The 11,754-nt window shown below is 63.4% G+C and overlaps 1 protein-coding gene across 1 annotated transcript; it reads left to right on the top strand.

Moving 5' to 3' along the window:
• Positions 1-5,672: 5,672 nt before the first annotated feature.
• Positions 5,673-11,093, top strand: LDBPK_311460 (pentamidine resistance protein 1; the record flags this gene model as incomplete). Its single annotated transcript, XM_003863189.1, has 1 exon — positions 5,673-11,093. One exon carries the CDS (start codon positions 5,673-5,675, stop codon positions 11,091-11,093), a length of 5,421 nt encoding a protein of 1,806 aa, XP_003863237.1.
• Between the last annotated feature and the right edge of the window lie 661 nt (positions 11,094-11,754).

The following is an 11,754-nucleotide window of genomic DNA, read 5'->3' as shown; positions in this document are numbered from 1 at the left end:
CCTCTCTCCCCTCCCCTTCGCTGGCGGCTGAATTGCAGCTTCCACGCCCTGGCCTGCGCATCAGGGTAGGGGTTTACGGGAGGGTCTTCGGCAGCTGCTTCGTGGTGGTCGTGTGCGTCCTCGGTGGTGGCGGTGGCTGTATCGATGACACGAGAGAGACGTCGGGGCCGGCGGTGCTGAGGCGGATGCAGCGATCTGCTTTGCCGCCTTGAGTGGCTGCTGCCCGGACCGCGTTTGCCCTCTCTGCCTGTCTCCCGACTCTTGTCGCCATCTGAGCTGGATGCGACAGCAGCACATCACGAGCGCTGCGAGACCGAGGGTGAGGGGGGATGGTCTAAAGGCTGCCATGCTCGTTTCACTCTCTCCTTTGGCCTCTTGCTTCGACTGCACGTTCTCGACGAGAAAAGAGAAAAAGGCGCATGCGCCACGCGGCGCTCTTCCCTTTTTGGCTGTGGTGGGGGTGGGGAGGCGGAGTGCTGCATCGACACCTCTCACTGCCCGCTGAAGCCTCCGTTGCTCACTTCCCCCTCTCTCTCTCCCCGGTGGTGAAGCCGCACATGCCGCGTCGTTGAGCCTCTCTTGCGGTGCAGGCTTGGCCTTGTCTCCCCCTGTTCATTTTTTCTTTGCTGTTTTGATTGTTTGTTTCTTCACTCTTCTCTCTCTGTGCAAGCGGATGCGTGGCTGCGTGTGCCGGTGTCTGCCTGGCGAGGGCCGTGCACGTACTCCTGTGCGTGTCGCTGTGTCCCCCTCTCTGTCGCGAAGCTCTGCGCAGGACCTGCATGGACCTACACCGGCTTCACGCATTCACGCACGCATCCGCTCGCTGAGCGAGGCCCTCGTCGCTACCGCCTTCGCTTGTTTGCAGGTGCGGCGGACTCGCCGGCCCGCCCTCCTCCTCGCCGCCTGCGGTGTGACGACAAAAGAGAAACGAACGCAAAACAGGGCAGGCAGGCACGGGGAGGCTGCTGGCGGAGACAGGAGATACCCGCATGGACAGCCGCACACGGTCGGACGGCCTGCTCCGTCCCAGCCTGCTCCTGTATCCCCTGCGCGCCATTCCGCAGAGCTGACGACAGCGTGAACTGCTATGCGTCTCGGTGCGTATGTGCCGGCTTGGCTGTACTCCTCCTGCCTTCTATGACTCGACTCTCTTTCTTCGCCGTTTCTTTGCTTCCGGCCTGCCCCCGCTTCCGTTTTCCCACCTCCCTCTCTCGCAGATGCAACGAGGGATCTCCCCGGATGTGACGCTGTATACGATCACGCCCAGGAAGGAGCCATAGAGTGAAGATGCACGAACGGAAGGGTGCACGCGAGCGGCGGCGCGGGAGTGTGAGAGGGCGTGGCACCCACGTACACGGGCTACTCGTCTCTTGTGGTGTTTGGCGGACAGCGTCCTGGAGAGGGCTCGCAGCGCATGGGGGGCGGGCGGAGATGTACGCTGGTGGAGCTGCGACCGCATCGTTGCTGGAAGATGCAGGCGCCACGTGGACGAGCACGCGTTGCAGTTGCGTGGGTGAGGGGAGGAGGCAAGGTGGAAGCCAGCGGAGGGCAGGGGAGGGCTGCGCCTCTTTCTTTGCGTGCCCCTCTACCGACGAAGCCCTTCGCAGAGAGAGCGTGCCCGCTCCGCACCTACACCGCACCCGTCTTTCCAGTCAGCCGCGAGGCGCTACGTGGCGTTCCTAGTCTTTTTTGTTGCGCTCAGCGTGTGCACCTTGGTGCATCTCCTTGCACCCGCTCAGCTGCTCGTCTGCCCCCTTCCAATCACGCTGTGGCGTCCCCCCGCCATCTCCTATATCATGCGTGCGCCACTCTCTCCGTTGCCCTGTCTCTCTCGGTGAATGTCTCACCTGACGCGCGCGCCGCGCGCGTGCCGCTGCCCGCCTCAGCGCCTGCGCGAACACAGCTCATCGCCGACAAACAGCAACTCCCAGTCCTCGTGAGCCTGCTGCGCGCCATCCCCCCTCTTCCAGACTGACGGCTCGCCGGCGTCTCACCAAAGCCCCCATTCAGGGAGGACTCCTCTCGCTTTACTGCGCGCGATCTCTCCTCGACCGCTCTCCCCACCTCGCTCCCCCGCGTGCTGCCGGGCATACATACAAGCCGGCGCCACAGCGGACAGTGCTTGCCACCTCTGTGTCGCAGTGATGCATGAGCTCTATCGTTTCTATCCTCCGACGCGCGGGCGTGTTTGAGGACACGCCCCTGCTGCTTTTGTGTGCGGCGCGACCCCTGCCACGCTCTCATCCACAGACGGACGAATGGCACTGCCCTTGCAGGCAGCTTGCCTCCGCCGCTCCGCCGTGTGACGCGCCCGTGGAGCACAGCACCCTGGAGGGCGTAGCACTTCCACTGGATGCGGCGATGCCTGATTATGAGCAGGGCGCGACGCGTACACCAGACTCTTTCACTCCTGTGCAGTGCTTGAACACGCTGAGGGCGACCCGTGCGTTTGCTGCCGCGACGCCATCGCTGAGGTGGGCCGGCGGCGACGTGTGCTCGCGAACCGGCGTGCCGTGTTGGATATCTGCTCTGGGGCCTGCCTCGATCGGCATTGCTGCTGCTGGCTCGCTGCCTGGGATGCCGGATGACGTGGCCTGCTCGAACGCAGTGATTGCAGCCGGCAGCTCGTGGAGCCCGGGAGCCATGAGCAGTAGCACACTTCCGTGCCGCTGGTGCTTGCTGCAGTACGTGGCGGTGGTGTACCTGTGTCGCGCGAGGGTGGGTGGGGCGCGGCTTGCCTCGTGGAGCTGGATGGGCTCCGCGGCAGCATGGGCCATGCAGGCCACTGCTGTGAATCGGACGCTGCCGAATGTGAGCATGCTGCAGCTGCCGAGCGGCAAGCTCCACTGCCGTTACCCTGCCTCGTGGCCGCAGGTGCGGCCCGTAGCACCTATCGCATCGCGGGGGAGCTGCTTGTGCGGATGTGCTCCGCAGCCCGGGATGGACGCACAGACGGTGCACTTTGGCGTGGATGCGGAGAGCCGGTGCTCGGACTGTGCGACTGCCCACGCGTGCACCGCGACCACCACCCCGACTACTGCGACGACGACGACGACGTCCCCTACGGCATGTCTGCCGCCGCGCCGCATGTGCTGCTGCGGGTACGCGCTGACGGCTGGCGGGTGGTGCATGAGGCAGGGGCGGCGCCGCGATCTCCGAGTCGGCACGCTGCTGGAAGGAGGAGAGGTCTGCTGCGGTCTTCACCCGTTTTCCGCCCTACTCTCTTTCGGCTGTTTTCTCTCGCGCAGCGGCGGTGAGGCGGCGAGTGTGCTCTGTTTGGCTCCTTTGTTTGCTCTGCTCTGCCTGAGGTGGTCATGCTATGCGTCCGCTCTCTGCGCTTGCCACGCTCACATTGGTGCACGCGCGGGAGGGTCGGGAGCCGTGCAAGCTGCATCTCCTCATGAGGGTGACGGCCGGGCGCAACGGCAAGAGCGCAAACACGGTCCGGTAGCGAAGGGCTGCCTAAACGGGAGCTTCGGGAGGGGGGATACAGCGGGCACTTAGATGTGTGGAGAGCGTCATGGCGTCACTGCAACGCACCTTGCTTCGAATGAGCCGCCGCCACTGCGCCTGCGTGCGCGGTGCACGGAGAGGCCGCGCTGGGTGTAAGGGGTGGCTTGCGGTCGCATTGCCTGTGCCACCGCGACACTCCGTGAGTCGTCTGCTGCCCCGGTGCGCACCACGGCTTTTGTCTTCTCTCGGGCATCGCTCTTCTCAGGCTGCTGTGCGCATCGCTGCGCTGCACAGAGCCTTTGCACCCGCTCACATCAGGTATGGCTGGGAGGACAACTGCGTGGCATGCACAGCTTGTGCGCGGCCGCGTGCCGTTGTGCTGCTTGCCTTGCTCCATTTACTTGGCTCCTTCTCTCCGTGCCGGCCTCTGTTTTGACCATCCACTGTGCGTCGCCCGGCGACCCTTTCGCGGTGATGCCTCATGGCGGCAGCGCATCGGCACCACCGTCAGCGCACACAGCGCTGAGTCTCCTTCTTTCACGGCCTGTGGGTGCCTTTGAAGCCTTTCATCTCCGCATAGCTCATTGCACCACCATCGCTTCCTCCGGCGCAGGAGACGTAGCGCCGGACGGTGGCCAGCGAAGAGCGTCTGCTTGCCGTGCTGCGTCAGACTGTCTGCTGATGTTTTGTTGTGACCGCGCCGCTCCTTCGCCTCGCCCTCGCCCACATCCTCTCGCCGCCTTGCCGCCCTTTGCTTTACCCCCGTGCGCTTGCGTGCGCGCAGGCGAACGGGCCGGCTCTGCGCTGCTCACTGGCTTGGCGCGCACTCGCTTCTCCCCACCGGTATCGGCTGCTCACCTCTTCTCCCTCTCTTTCCGCACGCTCGACTTCCTTCGCCGTCTCGGCTGCTCGACTGTCTTTCTGCGCCTCTCTGTATCGTGCTCGCCGGCGCCGGCGCGCACGTGTAGGGCACTGCCTCCCCCTTTGTTGCTGACGGCGTGTTGTTGGCCCCGCCGTCTTGCCCTCCGACACGCGCACAAGGTCGGAGCCAGACCCCCTCTTCCTCCTCCTCCTCTCCCTCGTCTCTTTCCAGCTGTCGTGCACGTTTGCCTGACGCTGCGCCGCGCTGCCCTTGCGCGCCTCGCACGGCAAGCCGGTGTTTTTGCCTGTGCACCCCGACAGCGCGTCCAGCTGCTCGCGTGCTCGTTTTGTCGTTCCTTTGCTGCGCGCCCCTCTTTCCCCCGTGCGTGGCCGCTCTCTCGCTCGTCTCTCTCGCATCACGTTGATGCCGAGGCCCGTACGGCGGCACGGCCGGATTGCGGGTTTCTCTCTTCCGGTGTGTGTGTGTTTCTCTTTGTCCTATGCTTGCTCGGCTCGTATCGTGCCTTGTGACGCCGGCGCACTCGCTGAATTGCCGCGCTGCCGCCGAGCTCCACCTCCTTGTGTGAGCCTCACCGTCTTCGGTATCGGCCACCGCCGCCAGACGTATGCGAAGCGAGCGGTGCTGAGGGGCAGATGTCTGTCGGCTTGCGCAGGCTCTTCTTTTTGCATGTGCGATTCAAGCGAGGTGACGCGACTCTGCCCTCACCCCACACGGATATGCATCTGATTTCTCGCGTCTTGGCACACGCAGATCACAGTCTGCGTCTTCTACCGCCAAGCATCTCTGCCGCGTTGTCGGCAGCTGTGGCCCGTTTCGTCTCCGCCGATGGGTGTGGAGCCGGGATCGCACTCACGCGTCGCTGTATGCCTGCGTCTCTCGCTCTCTCTGGTGAGGGCTCGCAGCACCTCACTTGCCGCTTCGCTCGATCTATTCTTTCTCTTTTTGTGCTGCACTGGGCCGCACCACCACCGCATTGGTGACCGCACACCGCTCCCCACCGAGGCTTCCGCGGCTGCTGCACGTGCGTGGACGGCATTCGCGCAGCTCAGCTGCCGGCATTGGCTAGATTGACCGTCTTTTTTGCACAGCCACCCGTTGCAGCGGCGCGACACGGCTGGACCAGTTTTGTGTGCCCTTTGGCTGCTTAGCCCGCTGCGATAGGCGTGCCGGCCGGCAGCTGTCGTCTCCCCTGTCACCGGAGTGCTCGCTCTCCCCGCACCACATGCATTGCGAGCCGCCAGAGCTCTACACGATCATCTTAGTCTTTTGGCACACTTGCTGCGCCCTTTCGGCGCACGCTGCATGTTGCCCATCCGAGCCTGGGCATTGGAGATTGATGAGCAGTCAACGACCGGAGATGCCAGAAGGAGCGGCGAGTGATAGCGTCTACTCGTTCGGCGAGGTTAACCGACGGTTGTGGCTTCTGCGTTCTAATTCGTTACCGAAGGGTAGCGCTTGTGATGATGCGTTGGTGGACTGGGCTGCGATACGCGGGTTGCTGGAGGAGGCTCCGGAAGAGCGGAGCGGCGTTTTATCGCGTTACCTGCTGAGGTGGCTGAACCCATATGTTATGCTTGCGTGGAGGGAGCGGCTGGAGGAGGCGTACATGCCTCCACCACAGCGGGCGCACCGCGCCGTGTGCTGTGGCGCTCTGCTAAGCCGCGCGTTTCGCGAGGAGGAGGTTCGCGGGGGCCGCGACGCGTGGCGTGCGCGCGTTGAAGCTGCGCTTCCAGTGCAGTGTGGAGCCTGCGATGACCCCTCGGGGGAAAGTGAAGTGATTGGCGGCGATTATAACGGGCGATGGGGTGGCGCGCGCGTGGCGGCTATCAACGAGCTGTCACGTGTGAGGTTCCGTGGTGAGGAGGGTGTCCATGGACGGCTGCGGTGGGTGGGGTACGTTCGATCGAGCGACACGCCGCACACGCTTTTGTGCGGTGTGGAGTGGGACGCTGACAGCGCGTTGCCGCCGTATCGTGCGCGTGTGGCTGGTGATGTGGCTGAGGAAGTAGTGCACGACGGGTGCGTGCAGGGCGAGCGTCTGTTTTACCAGGTTCAGGATGGGCGGGCGCGGTGCACGTGCGAGTACGTGCAGGATCTGGTGCCGGTTTCGACGATTGGAATCGCGGATACTGGGTGCCCGCGTATGCCTCACGCTCCGTCGCTGCTTTGGGCGCTACTCCGCACGTTTCGCTCCGATCTAATGGCGATACTGCCACCTTCGATTGCCGGTATGATATGTGAAGTGTCGACACCGTGGTTGCTGCAGCAGTTTGTGCTGTTCCTGCAGTCGAGCAAGGAGCGGGCGGGAGCGAGAAAAGGGCTGCTCTTCTTCTCGATTCTTGTGATCGTGAAGTTGGTGCAACCAGCGTTGATGAACAAGGAGATGCACCGCAGTCGGCGTGTTTCGAGCCTTTTCCGCACCTCGACACTCGCCCTGATTTTCGAAAAGTGTCTGACGATATCGCCGGATGCGCTGTCGAGACCGGACATGAACACTGGTCGTGTGCTAGCGATGGCGAGCTCTGACGTTGAGAACATCAAGGAATTTCCCACGCGGGTGATGTTCCTGTGGATGGCGCCGACTATGCTGACGCTGTACGTTGCCTACCTCTTCGTTCTCGTGGGGCCGAGTGCCCTGGCTGCTGTCCTGGTTTTTGCCGCTTTACTGCCTGTCCAAGGGGGGTTAACGAATGCTATGGGCGGCGCACAAGAGAACCTGTCGAGCTGCACGGATCAGCGCTTGCGTCGCACGAATGAACTGCTCTCCGGCATTCGTGTCGTGAAGATGATGGGATGGGAGTCGAAGTTTGTCTCGGCGATCGAAGATAACGCACGGGCCGATGAGTTGCGATTCCGACGAAGACTGCAGATGCGTCAAGTCGGGCTGTGGGCATGCGTGTTCTCTACTCCGACGTTCATGATCGCCGCTGTTCTCACTACCTACACCCTCAGCGGACACAAGCTTGACGCATCCGTGGTGTTCCCTCTCATCGCAGTTGTCAGTGCTATAACCTTCCCTGTAATGATGCTTCCGGAGGCCTTTACGTCGCTGGCGAAGTTCATTGTGTCGACGGGGCGCGTCACGCAGTTCTTGGAGTGCGACGACTCGCACATCATCGTCGAGCACGCGGAGCGCATGCTCAACAGCACAGGGAGTGGCGGCGCTGCTTCCGGGGACGCACCGCTGCCGAGTGCCGCTTCGGCCGACCTTGCAAGGGTGCTTGTGTCAGTGCCCGCCGCGCTTCCCGTGTACGAGCCGCGACACGTGGGGCTGCGCCGCGTGGCGCAGAGGATACTGTGCGCGGTGCTGCGCCGCCGTGTGCCGGTGGAGCTTCAGTGGCGGAGGGCGGCTGCTTCCCCTGCCATGGGTGAAGGCGGTAGGAAGCCTGCGCGCGTTGCTGTGGGGAACGATGATGGCGGTGTGGCTGTTGCGGGTGGTGAGAACGGGCGCGGCAGTGATAGTGGCGTGGCTCTGTACGCGATGGTGGACAGGGCTCTCCTGCGCGATGTGCGCGTGTCGTTCCCGCGCGCGCAGTTGACGGTTGTTGTTGGCGCGACGGGGAGCGGGAAGTCTGTGCTGCTGGCGACGCTTTTGGGTGCGTTCCGGTTCGAGGGGCATGTGAGCGTAGCGAAGTCGGTAGCTTACGTGCCGCAGCAGCCGTGGATCATGCAGGAAACGTTAGAGGCGAACATCACGTTCTTCGAGGGCGATCGGCGCGGCGCTGCTGGTGGCGCGGCGGTCGATAGCAATAGCGGCTCTGCGCAGGCGTTCTCGCCTCTGAGGTGCGCTGAGCAAGCTGCTGGCGCTGCTGCTGTGCCACGGTGCTTCAGCTGCGGCCGTGACGCGGCGAGCGAGCGTCTTGCGCGCGCTGTGCGGAGCTGCCAGCTGAATGCTGATGTGGCACTGATGGCGCGCGGGCTGGGGACAGAGATCGGCGAGCGTGGCATCAACCTGAGCGGTGGGCAGAAGGCGCGCGTGAGCCTTGCGCGCGCCGTGTATGCGGACCGCGACGTGTACCTGCTGGACGATCCGCTGTCGGCGCTGGACGCGCACGTTGGGCGGCGCGTGATGGACGAGGTTGTGCTGCGCGCGTTGTCGGGCAAGACGCGCGTGCTAGCGACGCACCAGCTGCAGGTGCTGCCGCACGCGGACCAGGTCGTGGTGATGCGCGAGGGCTGCGCCGTGTTTGCGGGCAGCTACGCTGCTTACGCTGCGTCGGAGTGGAAGGCGTACGTGGAGAGCGAGGAGGCCGCCGCCGCGAGCAAGAAGAGCGGGTGTGGCGGTGGTGATACTGTGGCGGAGTGCACCGAGGCCAGTTCTGCGTGGTCGTCTGCGGTGAACGTGGAGTCGTGTGTGGGCACGCGTGAGGAGCGTGACCACGCTCGGTGTGGCGGTGCCGATGGCCGTGCCAGCAAAGACGGCGGTGAGTGGGGGGAGAACGATGGCAGCCCTTTGCCGAGAATGCACTGGCAGGGCTCATGGGCCAGCGAGAACTCAGAGGCGGAAGGCTGCAACAATAGGGACTCTACGGTATGTAAAGGTGTTAGGCTCGCAAGCAGGTCTAAGGCCGCGCCGCGCACGGCGAAGGGCTCATCTGGGCTGGCTACGGGTGAGGATGCAGCGGACGGCGGCGACCTGATGACTGCGGAGGAGAAGGAGACAGGGCACACACCGTGGAGTGTGTACCGTGCCTACTTTGAGGCGGGCGGGGGCGTCCCGGTCGCAATTCAAATTGTGCTGCGCTACTTCGTTAGCGAAGCGCTCTCGACAGGCTCCAGCGTTTGGCTGACGCTGTGGTCAGTGAACTACTTTGGTTCTTCTCTCTCTACCAACGAACAGCTTGGCGTGTATCTTGGACTCGTCTTTGTGGTTGCTATCACAGTGTCTGCCAACGACCTGTTTATTTTTCAGTTCGCTCGCCGCGCTGCCTGCCGCTTGCACGCCATACTCTTGTACACGGTGAGCTCAGCCACGCTGACGTTTTTTGACCGCACACCACTGGGTCGCATTGTCAACCGGTTCAGCAGGGACGTGCACGTCCTTGACGATGAGCTGCCGGCGAACGTGATTCCCTTTTTGGGCATTACGGGATATGTCATGACGTCTTTAGCAGTGACGCTATACACTTCACCGCTTAGTGTGGTCGTGGTGCTGCTAGCGGTTTACGCTTTTGTGCGCCTGCTCAAGTTCTACGCGACAGTGGTGCGTGAGGTGCGACGGCGCAGCAGTGTGGGGCAGTCTCCGTTGCTCTCGCTGCTGGAGGAGGTGGTGCACGGGCGTGCGACGATCGCTGCATACGACAAGTCGCACGTGCTATTCGCGGAGGCGCTCCTGCGGCTGGACCTTGTGTACAGCTGCACCTACGTGGAGAAGGTTATGACGTTGTGGCTCGCTATCCGAATCGAGTACATTGCGTCATTGGCCGTTATTGCTGTGGGGCTGATCGGCGTTGTGGAGAAGCTGGTAGAGGCGTCGCCGGCGCTGCCGGAGGCGCGCGTGGGCCTGATCTCGCTGAGCCTCACCATGTGCCTCGATCTCAGCTGGTCGCTATCTGCACTCCTAGACCTTGCTGCCGCTGTCGAGGCGAGCATGAACAGTGTGCAGCGCGTTTGCCACTACATTGATCACGTGCCGCAGGAAGCGGCGCTCCTGGAGCCGCGGGACGCGTATGTGGCGCGCGCTGTGGCAGCGAGTGGCGGCAGCCGCAGGGGAGGAGGCGAGAGCTCCAGAAGTGCGAGCGACATCGTTGTGGCTGCCGGCGGTGATGACGACGAGGCCGCGCCTGCGCGACAGGGTGTTGCGGCAAGGAGCGGCGCGTTTGGCGCGCTGAGGCTGGAGCACGTGGACCTGCGGTACCGGCCAGGGCTGCCGCTGGTGCTGCGCGATGTCTGCTTTGCGATCGCCCCTGGGCAGAAGGTGGGCGTTGTGGGGCGGACGGGGAGCGGGAAGTCGACGCTGCTGCTGGCCTTCCTGCGGCTGGTGGAGGTAAGCGGCGGTCGCATGCTCGTCTGCGGGCGCGACGCGCGGACGTACACGCTTCCCGCTCTGCGGCGGCTGTTTTCCATGATCCCGCAGGATCCCGTATTGTTCGATGGCACGGTGCGCAGCAACGTGGATCCGTTCGGCGACGCGACGGACGAGGAGGTGCGTGCCGCGCTGGTGTCTGTGGGGTTTGTGGGGGTGGGCGGAAGCTCAGCTACCTTTCCTACAGCTTCTGGACTGCCGAGCGCTGCATCTGACAGCATGCCTGCGCTGGACACTGTGGTGCAGGGGGGCGGGTCGAACTTCAGCGTTGGGCAGCGCCAGCTGCTGTGCTTAGCGCGCGCGCTGCTGAAGAAGGGGAGTGCATTCATCCTGATGGACGAGGCGACGGCGAACGTGGACGCACAGCTGGACCAGACGGTGCAGCGTATTGTGGCGGAGCAGTTTGGCGCGTACACGGTGGTGACGATCGCGCACCGTCTGCACACGGTGGCGGCGTACGACGTAGTGCTTGTGATGGCGCGCGGGCGTGTGGTGGAGATGGGGCAGCCGCGGGCGCTGCTGGAGCGTCGCGACTCCGTGTTCTACGGTATGGTAGCGCAGAGCGCAGCGGTGGCTGATTCCCGTGAGGGCTTGTCGCGGGAGGATGCCGAGAGTGCGGCCAGTGGTGCGCGTTCGCGTGGCGTCAGTGACGGGGGCGCTGAGCTGGGGGCGGCTGGGCGCGAACACCGCGTGGAGGCCGCGGTCGCGTCGCTCCTGCGTCAGTGCAAGTGACTGCGCATTTCTGCAAGTCTTCATTTCAGCGAGGCAAACCTCCCGACCGGTAGTGTGTCCCTTTTTTCCCGCTGCTCTTATTGCAATGCCGTGTTGTTCGATTGCCTCTTGACGGAGGGGTGGAGAAGCTTGAAAGGAGAGAGACGATGCGGCGCACGAGGACTCGCTAGCGATCCGATCGGATGAAGTGATTGCCATGCTGCTTTTTTTTTTGGCCGCGTCGAGAGGTGCTGCGAGACGGGGGTGACATCGCGGCAAACATGTTCATCGGTTCCACGTTGTTTCACTCGCTGAAGGCAATGACTGGCATCAAGGCTTGCCGTTGATGACGTCATGTGAGAGAGCAAGGACTCTTCGGATTCTCTACCTTTCGCTCAAGCAGGCTTGCTTGCCATGCGTGCTGGTGGCTTCTCATGTCAGTGCCAGGTTTTACATCTGGTGCGTGTGACACGTGTGCGTGCATTTCTTCAGCTTGACTTTTTCTCATACCTCTTCGTCTCTTCTTTCTCTTTCTGCTCGTCTCCGAAATACTGTCGCTCCATATCTTTTCTTCTCACCTCTCTTGCCCACGCCTTGTACTCACCGGAGCCGTCCCCGTGATCGCCCGCCACAACTTGCTCCGCTAGCGCCCCTCGTCTTGCCGACCAGCTATAACGTAGAA

This window comes from Leishmania donovani, chromosome 31, assembly GCF_000227135.1.
Source record: "Leishmania donovani BPK282A1 complete genome, chromosome 31".
In the NCBI taxonomy this organism is placed as follows: Eukaryota; Euglenozoa; class Kinetoplastea; order Trypanosomatida; family Trypanosomatidae; genus Leishmania; species Leishmania donovani.
Note: the sequence above shows the minus strand (reverse complement) of the source record. Positions and strands in the feature narration are given on the sequence as shown.